At 34.9% G+C, this 21,920-nt stretch overlaps 1 protein-coding gene across 3 annotated transcripts; it reads left to right on the top strand.

Moving 5' to 3' along the window:
• The first annotated feature begins 591 nt into the window (after positions 1-591).
• On the top strand, positions 592-21,377 carry LOC149799382 (uncharacterized). Of its 3 annotated transcripts, XM_089958717.1 has the most exons (13): positions 592-674; positions 1,306-1,426; positions 3,376-3,471; positions 4,541-4,765; positions 5,703-5,927; positions 6,866-7,090; positions 8,062-8,286; positions 9,224-9,448; positions 11,607-11,831; positions 12,791-13,015; positions 13,944-14,168; positions 15,563-15,856; positions 20,499-21,377. In XM_089958717.1, exons 3-13 carry the CDS (start codon positions 3,453-3,455, stop codon positions 21,191-21,193), a joined length of 2,808 nt encoding a protein of 935 aa, XP_089814843.1. In that variant the 5' UTR covers positions 592-674; positions 1,306-1,426; positions 3,376-3,452; the 3' UTR covers positions 21,194-21,377. The 3 variants fall into 3 exon arrangements, with proteins under 3 accessions (XP_089814843.1, XP_089814842.1, XP_089814844.1); XM_089958716.1 differs by lacking the exons at positions 592-674; positions 1,306-1,426; positions 3,376-3,471 and adding an exon at positions 3,551-3,600; XM_089958718.1 differs by lacking the exons at positions 592-674; positions 1,306-1,426; positions 3,376-3,471; positions 13,944-14,168 and adding an exon at positions 3,551-3,600.
• Positions 21,378-21,920: the final 543 nt, after the last annotated feature.

The raw sequence follows: 21,920 nt of genomic DNA, 5'->3' as shown, positions 1-21,920 counted from the left end.
TATTACAGAGACGGTTTGTCCGGGTCCGTATTAATCAGCGCGTCTATATCCAGCCAAATCCTCTTAGGATTTAATGGTTATTGAGGTAAATCTCTCTCACTTACATAAAGTGCGATTGCTAGAAAAGGGTGGACAAAAGAAGAAAAAAAATGAGTTAAAATAGATGCCATTTATGTATATGCTTAACCGAGCTAACTTTGCATAACCAATCCCAGAAAAACCTGCATATAGATTCCCTCAACAAACAACAACAACAACAAATAATAATAATAATAATAATAATAATAATAATAATGATAATAATAATATGTATTTAGATTGCAATTATTACCACTCCCACCCCTTCTTCTACCCCGCATATACTCCTCTCACAATTCTTCTTCTTCTTCTTCTTATTATTATTATTATTATTATTATTATTATTATCATTATTATTATTATTATTATTATTATTATTTTTAATTTATTAATGAATTTTATATTTATAATTATTTGGTGACTGCACAACATAAAAAGAAACATTCCGTTTTACGAAATTAAATGGTTTGCGTCTACCTTCAGATTTTCGAGGGTTAGTTCCCCTGGGAAAAACACACATCTAAATTTAGTTACATCGTAGAAACCTTCCTTGTCGTCAAAACCTGTTAAAGATATTTACGAAAATGCGAATTATGGTAAGTTTCATTAATAAGTGACTAATACATGGAATATGTAACTAATCTGTTGCAGATTGTTTCTCCTATTTCGAGAGAACGAGATCTTATGAGTGTATTTTTTTGTCACGTATCTATAATCGGTGAACCTAGTATTCGCCATAAAGGCAACCTTTTCACAGTAGGTACGAACAAAGAGAAACAAAAGAAGAAGGAAGATATTGAAGATAGAGCGATAATCTTGATGTCTGTGCGTCTGTCAGTCTTTCTATCCGCCCGTTGATCTATTATGTCATGGTCTATCTGACAAATATCGTTAAAATTGTGAATTTTCCTTTCTTATTTCTGTGTTCTTTGCGTGTTGTTTCTTTTGTGTTCACTATAGGCCATAGGAAAGGGGCTATTAAGACCAGAAAGCACTTAGACTAGTATTATTTAGCGTTCACGGGTCTGTCTGCTTCCTCCTACTTACCCAGTATTATCCAACATATTTCCCCCTACCTACCCAGCATAATCGGGCAGAACAACATCTATAGCCAATATAGAACATGCAAACAATTTTTGAGTTTTGTTGATTTAGCGGCACATTTAATACATTATTCACTCTATTATGCCGATATAATTGGAACACATATGCTATTCCCTATTACAGACTGCGAAAGCCCTATCCCGGCTGTCCTGGGCGAATATTTAACCAGCAACACTTTGTCCGACGCCCTACGAACAGCGTTACTGTCGCGCTAATGAAGAAGGGTGGAATTTAAGATTTTGCGGTAAGATTAATTTTATTATACTTTCGGTAATAACTGAAGTGATCTTTGTTTTGACCAAAGGAGAAAAGTGCAGGAACATTGCAACTAAGGCATTTACCTCTTGTTCAATTTTTAACGATAAACTTTTTGTGTACTATCAATTGCAGAACAGGAGTGACAAAGATTAAAACTATTGTGTTTTGAGTTTCAATTCATTCCAATGGTGACCAAATATAGTTTGCAAACTCCCCATAATTGTACAGATTAAGCGAAGACACTGGTCCTTGTATCTCAGACATTTGCGCAAGAGCAATGATGTTTAGTTCACATCATCCTCGACCAGAGAAACCTCTTAGCTCAATAAACAACTACATAAGAAAAATGTGTACAGTGTATGTCTTTTCAAGTATGCTTGATGATACGCTGTATCATTGTAATCTGTTCTACCTATCTGTCATTTTGTCGCAATGTATGTTTGTTTGAGTGTCTAGTTTACAAATAGTTTTCGTATAGGCGGGTAGGATTGGTAAATCTTTTTAATCACATTAATGCAGTTTATATGTCACTTTATCAAGTGTGGAACGTTAATTACTTTCTGATTTATCTTCCCCAACCGACTTTATTGGAAACGGTAGTATACTTGAAAACGGACTAGATACATTTTATATACCAGTCATGGATGGTATCACGTACAAGATTCCAGCCTCAGAAATTGATCTGAATAATCGATAAAATGCATGGAACAATATACAATATTTAAGTGGTACTAGCAGAGGACTTAGATCATTTCACATAATATATAACACTCTCTCTCTCTCTCTCTCTCTCTTTGCAAAGTGAGGAAAATTTGTAGAGTTGAATTTAAAACTGAGAATATACTGGTGTTTCTTTTGCTAATGACATTCATATGAATGTTCTTCCCATCTGTACATAATGATTAGTTACTGGCACTTTGAGACCCACAATAGATGGAGTCAAACGTTAGTAGTCGACCATCAATTGACATTTTCCAATCAGTGTGACTAGTTACTGCTGCTTTGTAACCCACAAAGTTTTTAATCCAACTTAAGTAACCTGACAATCAACATTGCCTTATTCAGTCAGTATACACCCTGGGATTTCGTTCTATAAAAATGACTTACTTGAATGAAACGAACCCTCTTGAACAGAAGTCCAAAAAAGAACATGACATAATTGTTATAAGGGCGGATTTTCAAAAATTGGATGAAGCGGATGAGTGCAATGGCAAACTAATTTCTCTCTATAGAAGAATAACCCAGAAACGTTAATGCCAAGTCTCTTCGTAAGCTACACAGATAATGCAGTAAATGGAGATGAATGAGTGAATGAATCCCGTCATAACTATAGGGTGCTCCAATTGACTTTAACATCTCTATCCTCAGTGGTGTGGAGAGTTTTGAAATCACTTTCGGCATATCGATTAAGATACATGACACCTGCATCCTCTCTTTTGTACTGTATTTCTTCATACCATGGTGCAATGTGCATAAAGATTACTTCCACAAAGAAAAGCCGTATGCTTTATATGTAATGTAGATCAACTTCAAAGATCCTAATTGCCAGATTTATATCCAGTGTAGAAACCTACAATAAGTAGAGGGAAGAAATCTGAGAACACTGGTCTACATCCAAAATGCATCGGAAATAAGTGTAGTCAAACTGTACCAATTCTGGATCACTGAGAACGAAAATGATGCTTAAAATTGATGATTAGCTATAGTTTTAAAGATACGGTACTGGGTCATTATATAGGACTCTTGACTCGAGAATGGTGTAGGATAATTGAGTTATAAAGGGAACGGATCTCAACTTAAAGCAGAAATGACTAAACACATCTTTGACTGGATCTATGGATAAATCTAGGACTGGGTTTGGACAGAGATTGCTTCTTAGGCAACACATTGAATGATGCAATATGAAGTGTAGGTAACAGTCTCGTTACTTTTCAGATGATGAAGATCTACAGAGTGGTGGTAGGAAGCCTGTTGCAGATAGTCTGACCTTATCTAATACACAAAAGAAGACGATGGTCAGGAACAAAAGAGGTAAGTTGACATCAGCAAAGAACTCTGCAAAGGACGAAAATGGAAAAAGGGATGTTGCACTCAATTATGTAGCCTCTACTGCGAAGCGAACAGAAATGAAGGATACTGCATATGATAGTACAGAATCAGGTCAAAACATTCCAGTTTCTTCATATCCATATCATTTAAGTGTCTATTCTTTGCATTTGTCTCTATTTCGTATTAAGAATTCCTTTCTATGCTGCAATCATAGAGTTAGCAAATGCATCATTCATTACAGTTCCTGACATAATTAAGAAAATGAAAGAAGACTAGTGTCGGTCATTTTGGAAAGAAATATCTCCAAAAGATGAATTCTTATATCATACTTTCTGTACTTGATAACTATTTTGCAAAGGAAGAAGAGATCATAAAGCAATCTTCCACACGTTTCTAAACCTCCATCCGTTGTAATCTAATTAGACTGCATTGCATGGAAAAAATTGATAAAATAAATAGATATTCGATCACATTTTAGATGGTGAAGTTACATTCACTAATGATTGGCAGTGTATTGCAAAGGGCTTTTTAGGCATATTAAATTCACAGAAGAAGATGATCGACGGGAATATAAGTTCTAAAATGTCACCACTAAAGAACCCTGACAAGTAGCTAAAGGGGATACCCGATGTTGTTAAATGTTTTGTAGACGCATCTGCTAAGCTACCAGAAAGGAGAAATCATTCAAATGATGGTAGATCATTTCCTATAGCAGTCCATTATGTTTTTTTAAACTCTCATTTTTGTATTGCCGATTTCTGTTTCTTTTACGATGACATGGTGATAGGAATGCATCATTCATTGTATCTCCACATACAATACAAGCAAAGAAAAAGACAGAAACCACATTTAGATCATTTGATTAATGCATATTTCTCATACATAATTTATTGTGTCAGGTTTATCTTCCCTGTTAGGATATTTCGCACATGGAGACGGATTCTTTAAGATATGTTCTATTACATTTTCATACCTCCATTCGAAGTAATCCAGGCCACCTCTGTTATATGAAACAATTAATAGTGTATATAACAATCTCGTCACTTTTCAGATGATGAAGATCAAGACAGTGGTGATAGGAAGCCTGTTGCAGATAGTCTGACCTTTTCTAATACACAAAAGACGAATATGGTCAGAAATAAAAGTGGTAAACTGACATCATCAAAGAACTCTGAAAAGGACGAAAAAGGGAAAAGGGATGTTGAAAGAAATTATGTAGCCTCTTCTGCGAAGCGAACAGAAATGAAGGATACTGCATATGATAGTACAGAATCAGGTCAAAACATTCCAGTTTCTTCATATCCATATCATTTAAGTGTTTTTCTTTGTATTTGTCTCCATTTAGTATTAAGAATTCCTTTCTATGCTGCAATCATCGAGTTAGCAAATGCATCATTCATTACAGTTCCTGACATAATTAAGAAAATGAAAGAAGTCTAGTGTCGGTCATTTTGGAAAGAAATATCTCCAAAAGATGAATTCTTATATCATACTTTCTGTACTTGATAACTATTTTGCAAAGGAAGAAGACATAACAAAGCATTCTTCCACACTTTTCTAAACCTCTATCCGTTGTAATCCAATTAGACTGCATTGCATGGAAAAATTGATAAAATAAATAGATATTCGATCACATTTTAGATGGTGAAGTTACATTCACTAATGATTGGCAGTGTATTGCAAAGGGCTTTTTAGGCATATTAAATTCACAGAAGAAGATGATCGACGAGAATATAAGTTCTAAAATGTCACCACTAAAGAACCCTGACAAGTAGCTAAAGGGGATACCCGATGTTGTTAAATGTTTTGTAGACGCATCTGCTAAGCTCCCAGAAAGGAGAAATCATTCAAATGATGGTAGACCATTTCCTATAGCAGTCCATGATGTTTTTGTAAACTCTCATTTTGTATTGCCGATTTCTGTTTCTTTTACGATGACATGGTGATAGGAATGCATCATTCATTGTATCTCCACATATAATACAAGTAAAGAAAAAGACAGAAACCACATTTAGATCATTTGATTAATGCATATTTCTCATACATAATTTACTGTGTCAGGTTTTTCGTCCTTGTTAGGATGTTTCGCACATGGAGACGGATTCTTTAAGATATGTTCTATTACATTTTCATACCTCCATTCGAAGTAATCCAGGCCACCTCTGTTATATGAAACAATTAATAGTGTAGATAACAATCTCGTCACTTTTCAGATGATGAAGATCAAGACAGTGGTGATAGGAAGCCTGTTGCAGATAGTCTGACCTTTTCTAGTACACAAAAGACGAATATGGTCAGAAATAAAAGTGGTAAACTGACATCATCAAAGAACTCTGAAAAGGACGAAAAAGAGAAAAGGGATGTTGAAAGAAATTGTGTAGCCTCTTCTGCGAAGCGAACAGAAATGAAGGATACTGCATATGATAGTACAGAATCAGGTCAAAACATTCCAGTTTCTTCATATCCATATCATTTAAGTGTCTTTTCTTTGCATTTGTCTCCATTTAGTATTAAGAATTCCTTTCTATGCTGCAATCATCGAGTTAGCAAATGCATCATTCATTACAGTTCCTGACATAGTTAAGAAAATGAAAGAAGTCTAGTGTCGGTCATTTTGGAAAGAAATATCTCCAAAAGATGAATTCTTATATCATACTTTCTGTACTTGATAACTATTTTGCAAAGGAAGAAGACATCACAAAGCAATCTTCCACACTTTTCTAAACCTCCATCCGTTGTAATCCAATTAGACTGCATTGCATGGAAAAATTGATAAAATAAATAGATATTCGATCACATTTTAGATGGTGAAGTTACATTCACTAATGATTGGCAGTGTATTGCAAAGGGCTTTTTAGGCATATTAAATTCACAGAAGAAGATGATCGACGGGAATATAAGTTCTAAAATGTCACCACTAAAGAACCCTGACAAGTAGCTAAAGGGGATACCCGATGTTGTTAAATGTTTTGTAGACGCATCTGCTAAGCTCCCAGAAAGGAGAAATCATTCAAATGATGGTAGACCATTTCCTATAGCAGTCCATGATGTTTTTGTAAACTCTCATTTTGTATTGCCGATTTCTGTTTCTTTTACGATGACATGGTGATAGGAATGCATCATTCATTGTATCTCCACATATAATACAAGTAAAGAAAAAGACAGAAACCACATTTAGATCATTTGATTAATGCATATTTCTCATATATAATTTACTGTGTCAGGTTTTTCGTCCTTGTTAGGATGTTTCGCACATGGAGACGGATTCTTTAAGATATGTTCTATTACATTTTCATACCTCCATTCGAAGTAATCCAGGCCACCTCTGTTATATGAAACAATTAATAGTGTAGATAACAATCTCGTCACTTTTCAGATGATGAAGATCAAGACAGTGGTGATAGGAAGCCTGTTGCAGATAGTCTGACCTTTTCTAATACACAAAAGACGAATATGGTCAGAAATAAAAGTGGTAAACTGACATCATCAAAGAACTCTGAAAAGGACGAAAAAGGGAAAAGGGATGTTGAAAGAAATTGTGTAGCCTCTTCTGCGAAGCGAACAGAAATGAAGGATACTGCATATGATAGTACAGAATCAGGTCAAAACATTCCAGTTTCTTCATATCCATATCATTTAAGTGTCTTTTCTTTGCATTTGTCTCCATTTAGTATTAAGAATTCCTTTCTATGCTGCAATCATCGAGTTAGCAAATGCATCATTCATTACAGTTCCTGACATAGTTAAGAAAATGAAAGAAGTCTAGTGTCGGTCATTTTGGAAAGAAATATCTCCAAAAGATGAATTCTTATATCATACTTTCTGTACTTGATAACTATTTTGCAAAGGAAGAAGACATCACAAAGCAATCTTCCACACTTTTCTAAACCTCCATCCGTTGTAATCCAATTAGACTGCATTGCATGGAAAAATTGATAAAATAAATAGATATTCGATCACATTTTAGATGGTGAAGTTACATTCACTAATGATTGGCAGTGTATTGCAAAGGGCTTTTTAGGCATATTAAATTCACAGAAGAAGATGATCGACGAAAATATAAGTTCTAAAATGTCACCACTAAAGAACCCTGACAAGTAGCTAAAGGGGATACCCGATGTTGTTAAATGTTTTGTAGCCGCATCTGCTAAGCTCCCAGAAAGGAGAAATCATTCAAATGATGGTAGAGAATCAGATAATAACGTTTTGGCCTATTCATTATCATTTCCTATAGCAGTCCATGATGTTTTTGTAAACTCTCATTTTGTATTGCCGATTTCTGTTTCTTTTACGATGACATGGTGATAGGAATGCATCATTCATTGTATCTCCACATACAATACAAGTAAAGAAAAAGACAGAAACCACATTTAGATCATTTGATTAATGCATATTTCTCAAACATAATTTATTGTGTCAGGTTTATCTTCCTTGTTAGGATGTTTCGCACATGGAGACGGATTCTTTAAGATATGTTCTATTACATTTTCATACCTCCATTCGAAGTAATCCAGGCCACCTCTGTTATATGAAACAATTAATAGTGTAGATAACAATCTCGTCACTTTTCAGGTGATGAAGATCTAGACAGTGGTGGTAGGAAGCCTGTTGCAGATAGTCTGACCTTTTCTAATACACAAAAGACGAATATGGTCAGAAACAAAAGTGGTAAACTGACATCATCAAAGAACTCTGAAAAGGACGAAAAAGGGAAAAGGAATGTTGAAAGAAATTATGTAGCCTCCTCTGCGAAGCGAAGAGAAATAAAGGATAGTGCATATGATAGTACAGAATCAGGTCAAAACATTCCAGTTTCTTCATATCCATATCATTTAAGTGTCTTTTCTTTGTATTTGTCTCCATTTAGTATTAAGAATTCCTTTCTATGCTGCAATCATCGAGTTAGCAAATGCATTATTCATTACAGTTCCTGACATAATTACGAAAATGAAAGAAGACTAGTGTTGGTCATTTTGGAAAGAAATATCTCCAAAAGAAGAATTCTTATATCATACTTTCTGTACTTGATAACTATTTTGCAAAGGAAGAAGACATTACAAAGCAATCTTCACACTTTTCTAAACCTCCATCCGTTGTAATCCAATTAGACTGCATTGCATGGAAAAATTGATAAAATAAATAGATATTCCATCACATTTTAGATGGTGAAGATAAATTCACTAATGATTGGCAGTGTATTGCAAAGGGCTTTTTAGGCATATTAAATTCACAGAAGAAGATGATCGACGAGAATATAAGTTCTAAAATGTCACCACTAAAGAACCCTGACAAGTAGCTAAAGGGGATACCCGATGTTGTGAAATGTTTTGTAGACGCATCTGCTAAGCTCCCAGAAAGGAGAAATCATTCAAATGATGGTAGACCATTTCCTATAGCAGTCCATGATGTTTTTGTAAACTCTCATTTTGTATTGCCGATTTCTGTTTCTTTTACGATGACATGGTGATAGGAATGCATCATTCATTGTATCTCCACATATAATACAAGTAAAGAAAAAGACAGAAACCACATTTAGATCATTTGATTAATGCATATTTCTCATACATAATTTACTGTGTCAGGTTTTTCGTCCTTGTTAGGATGTTTCGCACATGGAGACGGATTCTTTAAGATATGTTCTATTACATTTTCATACCTCCATTCGAAGTAATCCAGGCCACCTCTGTTATATGAAACAATTAATAGTGTAGATAACAATCTCGTCACTTTTCAGATGATGAAGATCAAGACAGTGGTGATAGGAAGCCTGTTGCAGATAGTCTGACCTTTTCTAGTACACAAAAGACGAATATGGTCAGAAATAAAAGTGGTAAACTGACATCATCAAAGAACTCTGAAAAGGACGAAAAAGAGAAAAGGGATGTTGAAAGAAATTGTGTAGCCTCTTCTGCGAAGCGAACAGAAATGAAGGATACTGCATATGATAGTACAGAATCAGGTCAAAACATTCCAGTTTCTTCATATCCATATCATTTAAGTGTCTTTTCTTTGCATTTGTCTCCATTTAGTATTAAGAATTCCTTTCTATGCTGCAATCATCGAGTTAGCAAATGCATCATTCATTACAGTTCCTGACATAGTTAAGAAAATGAAAGAAGTCTAGTGTCGGTCATTTTGGAAAGAAATATCTCCAAAAGATGAATTCTTATATCATACTTTCTGTACTTGATAACTATTTTGCAAAGGAAGAAGACATCACAAAGCAATCTTCCACACTTTTCTAAACCTCCATCCGTTGTAATCCAATTAGACTGCATTGCATGGAAAAATTGATAAAATAAATAGATATTCGATCACATTTTAGATGGTGAAGTTACATTCACTAATGATTGGCAGTGTATTGCAAAGGGCTTTTTAGGCATATTAAATTCACAGAAGAAGATGATCGACGAAAATATAAGTTCTAATATGTCACCACTAAAGAACCCTGACAAGTAGCTAAAGGGGATACCCGATGTTGTTAAATGTTTTGTAGCCGCATCTGCTAAGCTCCCAGAAAGGAGAAATCATTCAAATGATGGTAGAGAATCAGATAATAACGTTTTGGCCTATTCATTATCATTTCCTTTAGCAGTCCATTATGTTTATTTGTCTCATTCTGTATTGCAGATCTGTTTTTGTCTTGTATGATGCCTTGGTAACAGCAATACATCAATCATTGTATTTCCACACATAATTAAGGAAAGGAATGAAGACCATATTTTGGTCATTTGGGTAATGAATATGTCACAAAATGCCTTTATTGAGGCAGGCTTTCCTTCTTTGTTCAGTTGTTTTGCACTTGGAAAGAGATTCTTAAAGAATTGTTCTATCACATGTTCATACTTTCATTCGAAGTAATCCAGACAGCCTCCGTTACATGAAACAATTAAAAATGTATATAACCAACTCGTCACGGGTCAGATCATGAAGATCTAGAAAGTGGTGGTAGGAAACCTGTTTGAAAAGGTCTGACCTTATCTAATACACAAAAGACGGCGATGGACAGGAACAAAAGTGCTAAACTGATATCATCAAAGACCTCTGAAAAAGACGCAACTTGGAACAAGCATGTTGTAAACAATTATGTAATCTTTTCTGCTAAGCGAACACAAGTGAAGGATACTACAGATGATTATACATAATCAGGTCAAAACATTTCAGTCGCCTCATATCTATATCATTTAAGTGTCCATTCTGTGTATTTATCTCGATTTGTATTAAGAATTCTTTTCTATGCTGCCTTCATAGAGTTAGCAATGCGTCATTCATTACTTCTCCATATATAATTAAGGGAATGAAAGAAGGCTTATTTTGGTCAGCCTTTTAGTAAATATTTCCCAAAGTTGATTTCTTGAGTCACAAGTTCCGTACTTAAAAATTGTTTTCCAAAGGAAAATGACATCACTAAGCAATGCTCTACACTTTTCTACAACTCCATCCGTTGTAATCTAAACAGACTGCATTACATGGAACAATTGATGAAATAGGTACATATTACATCACATTTTAGATGGTGAAGTTCCAATCCCTAATGGTTCGCAATTTTTTGCAAAGGGTTTTGTAGGCATATGTAATTCACACAAGAAGATGTTCGACGAGAATATACATTCTAAACTGTCACCACCAAAACACACCTGACAAATAGCCAAAAGGGATAGCCAATCTTGTAAACAGTTTTGTAGCTGCATCTGCAAAGCAACCAGAAAGGAGAAATCATTCAAATGATAGAGAATCAGATAATAATGTTTCGGCCTATTCATTATTATTTCCTTTAGCAGTCCATTATGGTTGTTTTACATCTCATTCTGTATTACGGATTTCTTTTTCTTTCACGATGCCTTGTTGATAGCAATGCATCATTTATTGTATTTCCACACATACTGCTAGTAAAGAAAAAGAATGAAGACAACATCTTCATCATTTTGTTAATGCATATTTTTCAAACATAATTTAATGTAGCAGGTTTATCTTATTTCTTAACTATTTTCGCACATGGAAAATGATTCTTAAAGATATATTCTATCACCTTTTCATTCTTCCATTCGAAGTAATCCAGACAGCCTCCGTTACATGGAACAATTAATAGTGTAGGTAACAATCTGGTTACTTTTCAGATGATAAAGATCTAGACAGTGGTGGTAGGAGGCCTGTTGTGGATAGTCTGACCTTATCTAATACACAAAAGAAGACGATGGTCAGGAACAAAAGTGGTAAACTGACATCATCAAAGAACACTGCAAAGGACGAAAATGGAAGAAGGGATGTTGTAAGCAGTTATGAAGCCTCTTCTGCGAAGCAAACAGAAATGAAGGATATTGCATACGATAGTACAGAATCAGGTCAAAACATTCCAGTTTCTTCATATCCATATCATTTAAGTGTCTATTCTTTGTATTTGTCTCCATTTAGTATTAAGAATTACTTTCTATGCTGCAATCTTAGAGTTAGCAAATGCATCAGTCATTACATTTCCTGACATAATTAAGTAAATGAAAGAAGACTAGTGTTGGTCATTTTGGAAAGAAATATTTCCAAAAGATGAATTTTTATATGACAATTTCTGTGTTTTACATAGGATGAAGACATCATAAAGCAATGTTCTACACTTTTCTGAACTCCATCCGTTGTGATCTGATTAGACTGCATTACCTGCAAAAATTGATAAAACAGATACATATTCCATCACATTTTAGATGGTGAAGTTACATTCACTAATGATTAGCAATTTGTTGCAATGGGTTTTGTAGGCATATTTAATTCACAGAAGAAGATGGTCGACAAGAATATAAGTTCTAAACTGTCACCACCAAAGAACCCTGACAAGTAGGTAAAAGGGATACCCGATGTTGTTAAATGTTTTGTAGCCGCATCTGTAAAGCTACCAGAAAGGAGAGATCACTCAACTGATAGTGGATAATCAGATAATAACGTTTTGGCCTATTCATTATCATTTCCTTTAGCTTTCATTATGGATTAATTTAAAATCTCATTCTGTATTGCTGATTTCTTTTTCTTTTACGTTGACTACGTGATAGGAATGCATCATTCATTGTATTTCCACCTATAATATAAGTAACGAAAAAGACAGAAACCACATTTAGATCATTTGATTAATGCATATTTCTCAAATATAATTTATTGTGTCATGTTTATCTTCCTTGTTAGGAAATTTTGCACATGGAGATGGATTCTATATATATGTTCTATCACATTTTCATACCTCCCTTCGAAATAATCCAGAGAACCTCCGTTACATGAAACAATTAATAGTTTAGATAACAATCTCGTCATTTTTCAGATGATGAAGATCTAGACAGTGGTGGTAGGAAGCCTGTTGCAGATAGTCTGACCTTATCTAATACACAAAAGACGAATATGGTCAGGAACAAAAGCGGTAAACTGACACCATCAAAGAACTCTGAAATGGACGAAAAAGGGAAAAGGGATGTTGAAAGAAATTATGTAGCCTCTTCTGCGAAGCGAAAAGAAATGAAGGATACTGCATATGATAATGCAGAATCAGGTCAAAACATTCCAGTTTCTTCATATCCATATCGTTTAAGTGTCCATTCTGTGTATTTATCTCCATTTTGAATTAAGAATTCTCTTCTGTGCTGTCATCAGAGAGTGAGCTATGCATCATTCATTACATTTCACACATAATTAAGGAAACGAAAGAAGACTAATTTTGGTCAGTATTTTAATACATATTTCCCAAAGATGATTCTCGAGTCACACTTTGCGTACTTGATAAATGTTTAGCAATGGAGAAGCACATCACTAAGGATATTCTAAACAGATTGCATTGAATTGAACAATAAAAATGGTAAATATTGCACCACTTTTTTGACGGTGGCTTTCTAGACAGAAGGTATTAGAAATCTGCTGCAAAGGGTGTTGTGGTCATATGTTAGGCACAAAGAAGACGATGGACGAGAATAAAAGTTCTAAAATGTAACTACCAAAGAACGCTAAGGAGTTAAAAGGGATATCCGATGTTGTAAAGAGTTTTGTAGCCGCATATGCAAAGCGACCCGAAATGAGGAATCATTCAAATGATAGTGAACAATCAGATACTAACGTTTTGGCCTATTCATTATCATTTCCTTTAGCAGTCCATTGTGGGTTGTTTTAAATTTCATTCTGTATTGCTGATTTCTTTTTCTTTTACGATGACTTGGTGGTAGGAATGCATTATTCATTGTATTTCCACATATAATACAAGTAAAGAGAAAGAAAGAAACCACATTTAGATCATTTGATTATTGCATATTTCTCAAACTTAATTTATTGTGGCAGGTTTATCTTCCTTATTAGGAAGTTTCGCACATGGAGATGGATTCTTTAAGATATGTTCTATCACATTTTTATAGCTCCATTCGAAGTAATCCAGACAACTTCCGTTACATGAAACAATTAGTAGTGTAGGTAACAATCTCGTCACTTTTTAGATGATGAAGATCTAGACAGTGGTGGTAGGAGGCCTGTTGCAGATAGTCTGACCTTATCTAACACACAAAAGAAGAATATAGTCATGAACAAAAGTGGTAAACTGACATCATCAAAGAACTTTGAGAAGGACGAAAAAGGGAAAAGGGATGTTTTAAGAAATTGTGTAGTCTCTTCTGCGAAGCGAACAGAAATGAAGGATACTGCATATGATAATGCAGAATCAGGTCAAAACATTCCAGTTTCTTCATATCCATATCATTTAAGTGTCCATTCTGTGTATTTATCTCCATTTTGCATTAAGAATTGTTTTCTATGCTGCAATCATAGAATTAACAATGCATCATTCATTACATTTCCGAGCATAATTAATGAAATGAAAGAAGGCTAGTGTTGGTCATTTTGGAAATAAATATTTCCAAAAGATGTGTTATTATATGACACTTTCTGTATTTGATAACTGTTTTACAAAGGAAGAAGACATCACTAAGCAATATTCCACATTTTTTCTAAAACTCCATCTGTTGTAATCTACACAGATTGTATTGCATGGAACAAGTAATGAAAAAGGTAAATATTGCACCACATTTTACATGGTGAAGTTGTAGGCATTACTGATTGGAAATCTGTTGCAAAGGTTGTTGTAGCCATATTTAAGGCACGTACGAAGACGATGGACGAGAGTATACGTTCTCAACTGTCACCACCAAGGACAGGTCCATCTTTTGGTAATGTATAATTTTCAGAGATTATGTGTCGAATCAATTGTTTGTTCATTGATAACTTGTTAGCAAACAAAACATATGGGATGGTTGTTTCCCAAATTATTCTCGTTGTGATGTTGCCGTCTCTGTTTAGAGTGTAGTAATATCTCTCCTTTTTAGGCTCAACAGTTTGTTTATTAGGTCTATTTTTATTATCAATGTGTCCTATGTTGTCCTTGTCCTTTTTTATGTGACGTACAATAAAGAGATTGTCAATGATGTAGCCACGTGTGATGTTTTTCAATCGGGATCAACTTCATCTCTTGACGAATATTTTTCATGATATTCCGTCAAGTATTCTCTAGGTAGTAGCGTCAACAAACAACCACCAATTGACGGATGATTGACAGTGGCGATATGAAGACATGTACCAGATACAGTCGATAAGACCATCCATTAGAAAGAGGGGGCAATGTCAAATAGGTGACCTACGCTGGAATTCAAATAGTCATTATGTGTAGTGTTTGATAAACTATGTGTCATAGTAAGCATTTGAGAGAAAACACAAAGTCATTACAACAATCCATTTAAGATAACTAACGACAATAGTTTCAACTTGGCATTTTTTCGGCACGAGTTTCATTTCGGTGCAGCTGAACCTTTGGTTGCAACTATGTTTTATGTTCATGAATTTCCTCCAAATAGTTAGTGGCAACAATGAACAGCTGGTAATGAGTGCAGCATCATAGCATAGCTTATCTGGTCTTAAACTTGTAGAGCAATTCAAATCTAAATGAGCCAAATATCTTTTATCTTCAAACAATGATGTATTAATATATAAGTTTTGAGGATATCAGCATCCTATAAATGCAACAATATGATGCTATACTTTTAATTACAGTTCTATTTTGCTTCAGCGTCAACAACAATGAGTGACAAGAACCTTAGGATGAACAAAGAAACCCCATGGTCGCCTAAGGAGAAGGTCCAAGATATGCTATACTTGCCTCTTCAGAAACTGCAAGGACATGCAGGGGATATGAAAGCTGAAGTTGATCAGACTGAGAATGTGTCTGTTCTTAAAAAGGTTGTACAACTGGCCGCGTCAGTAGGTTTAATCAGATCTCCCAGTGCATGTGGCACAGGATTTCATGTTGGGCCTGGCTATATCATGACAGCAAAACATGTCGTTGATCAGATTCTTAAAGGAGGTGAGTATATTAAAGTACTGAGAAGCAAATAAAACTTGCAAACGATTGACTCTCTTTAGTATCATACAAGCTGCCTATCTTTCGATGGAAGAATTGCCATGACATCATAGGTTTTTGTTCTAAACAATAGATACGGAAAACATGAAATATTATATATATTCATCATTCAAAATGCACCGTTTCTTTCAAAGAGCGTTTTCTGTCAAGGATTAATTAGAAAGGAAACAAACGAGAAGAAAAAAAAAAACGGTGCAACACTTCTGATGAATTGACCAAGTGTTTTCGAGATCTAAGGATTCCTGTTTCGAGGGAAACAAAGCGAACAAAGAACAATTACACACACATGAGCTTTTTTTCAACGCTGTTTCTCAGCGCATGCTAGGTTACACGTGGGGACCAGTACACCACGTGGAGGAAGAAGCTGGGAAAACCTCATTAGGAACCACTGACCCACAGGAATCTACTGGTAATCTCACATAACCACGAGTCTGAGGATGAAACCACGCGAGCAGAGTTGAGATGGCAGTGGTTGGTAAAGCGGGAACTTTAGACCACTAGGCCCCCAATACATGAAGTACTACTATGTATATGTATAAATATATATAGATATAGTCGTATAGTCGTACGTATATATATATATATATATATATATATATATATATATATATATATATATATATATATATATATATATATATATATATATATATATAACTTTATTGTAAAGTTTATACAAATATTGTTTCCAGACGATGTACAAAATTACAATTATACCGCTACTGAAAAGCAAAATTGGTAAATTGGCGGGCAAAAGTAACTTTAGACCAATAGCTCTTACGACTATTATGTCAAAATATTTGAATGCATCATACTAAAAAGATGACTAGTTTGGTTTTCAAAAAGCAACATTCAACAGATTTATGCATATATGCCTTTAAAGAAACTGTAAGCTATTATATAGAACATGGCAGCCCCGTGTTTGCATGCTTTTTAGACGCTAGTAGAGAATTTGATAGGGTAAATCAATGGAAACTCTTTAAAAAGGTGCTTGATATTCAAATACCTGTCTGCATAGATCATACTGTAGTAACTCGTATGGCAAACAGTTGTATTATGTGCGCTGTGGAAGTGTAATATCCAGTGCTTTCCATATAACCAATGGTTTTAGGAAGATTGGTGTTCTTTCCCCTTTATTATTTAATATATACATAGACGTGTTAAATCGTAAGCTGGGTCAGTGTCACGTGGGGTTAGATCTACCACCAAATATGATGTTTCTTAACTATTTTAGTTTTTTTCTGATGATATATCGTTGGTAAGTCCATCAATCGCATGTTTAAGGAAATTATTACAGATATGTGAACAACACGCATTAGAGAATGATATCTATAATATCATCTATAATACACAAAATTCATTAAGGATGCATGGTCTTTCAGTCAACTTCTTTCAAATTACCATCTCTTCCCCTATACATCTTAATGGCAATGTTCTTACGTATGTCAACAGTTATACGCATGTGTGTCATATTTTGAAATCCAATCGGTCAGATAATGAAGATATAATGAGACACTACAGATTTTTGTGTACTCTAACAAACGCTTCGAGGTAAATTTAAGAATTGTTGAATGAATATCAAAATTAGAGTATTCAGATCTTATTGTTGCACAATGTATTGTGCTCCTCTGTGGACAAATGTTAGTGAATGCATGAAAATAAAACTAGTTATTGGTTATAATAATAGTCTTCTTTTTCGATTATGCCTTCCAAGATAGAACTGTGCCTCCAACATTTTTGTAAATTGTAATTTATTCAGTTTTGATGAAGTAATGAGAAAATGTATTTCAAATGATGACAAGAATATTTAATAGTAAGAACTGTATATTGAAATCTCTGTGGAACTATGACAGTAATTTAAATTCTTGTATTATTAAGAGATGGAACAAATTAGTCTTTAAATGCGCTACCGAATGTCATTCTTAACAAGGCAGTGCACAGCCTATAGTTGTAGATGTGTCTGTATATAGGATATGGATGGACAAGGTCTAAAACTGTTTATAAAATAACACTAATTCAATACGTTCCCCGGTTGTAGTGAAAACATGCATCATGAGAAATAGAGGCACTCTGTTTTCTCATTGTATGCACTTTGTATATATAGGGAAACAGAATCCCCATCATTTATACTTTGAACGTGGCTCTTGTATCTGAGTGTGCATGTCGAGTGTGCAGACTTCCACCCATTGTCTATACTATGAAGCGTGGTTTACGGACTAATAAATTAACCTCACTTGCATTCCCTGTTTATTATGTTGCACCAACACTGACTTAACCAAGAAGAGATAAGTCTTGAATGTTGCTAAACAAATATCCATTTGTCCATGTAACGATATTTGGGCGAAGACGATAACTATTTTATTCCATTGCGTTATCAGTATGGTTTCGTCTGAACGCTCTGCCAGACCCCGAAAATCACGACAAGCGTTGAAAATTTAAATATTCCCGGAAATTGTATTTTCTATATACCAGTAACCAATAATAATTGGCTCTAAGCGCGTACGCCTGTTGCACCTGAAAACCGCCAGCCTGTCTTGCAATTATACTTCGCGATCTTGTTACTAATAGAAGAACTCTGAAAGCCCGTCAATTTCACCTAATTTATGTGAAATACATAATTAAAGCGGGACAACAGTGGAAACGTGAAATCATCAAGAGCCGTGCGTATGGTTGCATGTGTTTTTTGTGGAATCACCTACGCAACCACTGTTGACCTTGATGTGACTGGAATTCTGACCACAACTATCATAGGTACACATATCAGAGTTGTTAATGGAAATATATTGTTAGCATCCAGTGTGGTTGGCTGTGCTGGTAAAATAATTTCACGACAGCTGCATTCGAACTTCTCGTGGCGACACAAGGCATCCTCAATACAATCAGCAAACTGTACTCTATGGCTGTTGAGGATAAACCGATTAGAATGGGTGAGTTCGACACCGTTTTGGCGGAAATGAAAAAGCACCTTCGACTCCGAGCACAGATACAGAACAGGAGCATTAACGACGCTGATTTACAGGCATTAAAAATTAAATAAATATTTGCATGCAAGCCAGTGCATTTAGGATTCAGGATTTGGAACCAAACTAATCACTCATAAGATTTCATAATCGAGTGATTCATGATTCTACTACGATAATAGCGATTTTCTTTGGTTACTGATCTAGATTAAAGTCTTTTACATCACATGACATTTCTCTGGCATAGACGCCTCACGGTAGCTTTCATGCGTGGTTTCGCATGTGTGATCTTGTGATGTGAGGACAAAGTCATGGTGGGGGTAGACGGCCTTGACCTAGTAACAACAATCCAAACTTACTATTAATCATCCTACGATGTTGGAATATAAGGGTGAAATGCCACGTTCACTGTCACTGGGAAGAGAAAAATGGTTTCTGCATAATCAACACCTTCAGCTCGTCACCACAGATTGGGCTACATTTGAACGATGGATTGTACTTGGTGTAAGGAAGAAGCATGTTGCATTAAGGTCCACATGTCAAAGATTAAGGCCGCTGTTGCTCAAATCTAAAAGCGATTTCTGCGCAAAAATTAGTTTTAAACAAAATATCATCATAAAAATGTGTATATGGCTTGCGCAGTCAGTAATAAAGAAGTCTAATGATGCTTATGTGAAGCTAACCGTAACTGTAAATGGCAAAAGCATTTACCTTTACCATGGTTTGTGGCAGGTTTTCGGCTTAGAAAGCGACGTGTATATTTTAGGGTCGAAATGACAAAAACCAGTGTCATTTTAGATAAACGAAAAATGGATTTTGCACAAAGATATGATAGAAACCAATATTTGTTTAGATGTAAAGGTGGTTTGTTTACATTAAGATTATTTCAAGACTATATACCTTACCTGGTCCAAAAGTAAAGCTCACTGATATTAGTTAATCAATACACACCAGAACCAGCCACACCCTACTAGTGCCAATATAGAGCACTGTAGTACCATTCATTGTACTCTTGTTTGCGCATTTATTTACTTCTTTTATACTTGTACAGTTATATAGAACTTGTCCATACGATTAAGCAAACCATTTGAGGCAAGCAAGGGAACCTTGGTACTCTTATGTACATTTATAGGTAGATGACCTGAATTTGTAAGCCATTGTTACCATTTTCCAGTTATTACACTCTTTTTTCTACCTGCATAATCTTTTCACAAAACACTTGTTTTCACGATGTATGCATATAATCTGAAGTAGGGAATTAAAACAGTATATGACATAATTGGATTTTCATGCCATTATAGACGTTTGAAACTTTATTATTCATGTCTTTATTATTCCTTTGGATTCTCGGTGTTTGATCTGCAGTAGGGGATATATATTTTACAAACACAATTCGACTTTCTTCCATTCAAAAATGATATTTACAGTTCGTCATGATCAGTAATTTTGGGGAAATGGGTTAGATTTGATTTTATCTCACAAATCATCAGATTCCAGATGCTAAATACAGCATTATGTTTATGGAATACTCTCAAGTCGAGAGTATGACTTGAAATAGACGTACTTCGTAGAATTAAGTCAGTAATGTTTGATACCTTGATAATAAGGTGTTATAACTTTTTCAGCTCCAGTTCTACTACGACAGCAGAAGCAGATCTCCCCAAATCATCAGCTGAGTAGCAAAAATGTATTTATAGAGTTCTCCTATGAGAGGAATGGCCAAATAAGTGATGAGAATCACAGGTTTCACTTTGAGCCCTTGATACTGTATATGAATGACGTTCTGGATACAGCTATTCTAAAGCTCAAAAAAGACCCCAATAAGATGTACCCCCCACATTTGACCACATTTGCTCAATTGCCCATTGATGGGTGTAGTGGCTACTTAATTGGTCATCCAAATGCCGACGTAAAAAAGACAGATAAATACCAATGCGTTCCACTTGTACCACAGACGATAAATGATGCCAGGAAATGGAGTCTCGAATGTGCTAAAGTGGATGGTTTTTCTGGTATTGATGATCCACGGCGAATTCTGCTACACTGCTCATTAAACAAAGGTGCCTCAGGTGCTCCAGGGTTTTGGATTTGCCCATATAATGGTGAAGCTTATGTTGTTCTGATGCTGCTGCGTGGGTATCCAGAATGGTACTATGATGACAAATGCAGACAAGAAACAAAGAATGGAATCCATCCCACATGTCTTATAGAGCAGGGTGTGTCTATGACATCAGTATATGAAGATATGAAGACAAAAGCCCCAACTCTTTGGAAGGAAATATTTTGCTGCAGTGGTGAGGGTGAGGAGATGGAAGAATAATAAAATAATGTATTTTAGTATGTTAAGTAGTGTTTGGAAAAAAAGCAATAAAATGTAATATGGACGATAACTTGAAACAATTTGATGTGATGTACAAACTTCAAGGTTAAATGACTTTCTAGCCAGGTGGACAATTATGTTTTCATGTTAAATTGTGTTGCAGAAATAAAATACTAATACTCGAGGTCTGGGATTTATGTGTTTTAATATGTGTGAGTTTATTCTACATTTTGTTTCTTCTACAGATTAATGGACATTTTACATGAATATGTAGAAAAGGAGAGTTGTTGATATGAAAAGTCTTAATTAAAAGTACGAAACTAATAATATGAATTAGCAGATAAAGTTTTATAGTTGGCAACATTCCAAGGATAGGGTGTTTATGCAAAATGCATTTTCTTCCTATATGAGACCAATCCACATGGTAGTTGTGGTCAAGTCAAATAAATAAATAAAATAAATTAATCAATAAACAAACAAACAAGCAAATAAATAAGCATGCATGGTCAATGCTTGCCAATTCAATTCTATGCACGAAAAGTCATATTTACACGGGTTTGTCAGAAAAAAACTTAATGATGTCCAGTTTTAAAAAAAAAATCCTAAATGAATTTTTTGCCAATGTGATATCTAATATAGCTGAAACAATGCCAGTCTTGAAAATCTTAGTATCGCTACTTCTCCTATACGTTTGGTCATATCACTCAAATACTTCTTATAATGTATA

Source organism: Sinohyriopsis cumingii, chromosome 5 (assembly GCF_028554795.1).
Source record: "Sinohyriopsis cumingii isolate HCF-2022 chromosome 5, ASM2855479v2, whole genome shotgun sequence".
Taxonomy (NCBI): domain Eukaryota; kingdom Metazoa; phylum Mollusca; class Bivalvia; order Unionida; family Unionidae; genus Sinohyriopsis; species Sinohyriopsis cumingii.
Note: the sequence above shows the minus strand (reverse complement) of the source record. Positions and strands in the feature narration are given on the sequence as shown.

Coding starts and splice junctions, on each gene's coding strand:
- LOC149799382 (XM_089958716.1), top strand. CDS start 3,567: ATGAAGGATACTGCATATGATAGTACAGAATCAG. Junction 13,016..13,943: donor ATATGATAATGCAGAATCAG/GTCAAAACATTC, acceptor GTCACTTTTTAG/ATGATGAAGATCTAGACAGT. Junction 14,169..15,562: donor ATATGATAATGCAGAATCAG/GTCAAAACATTC, acceptor ATTTTGCTTCAG/CGTCAACAACAATGAGTGAC.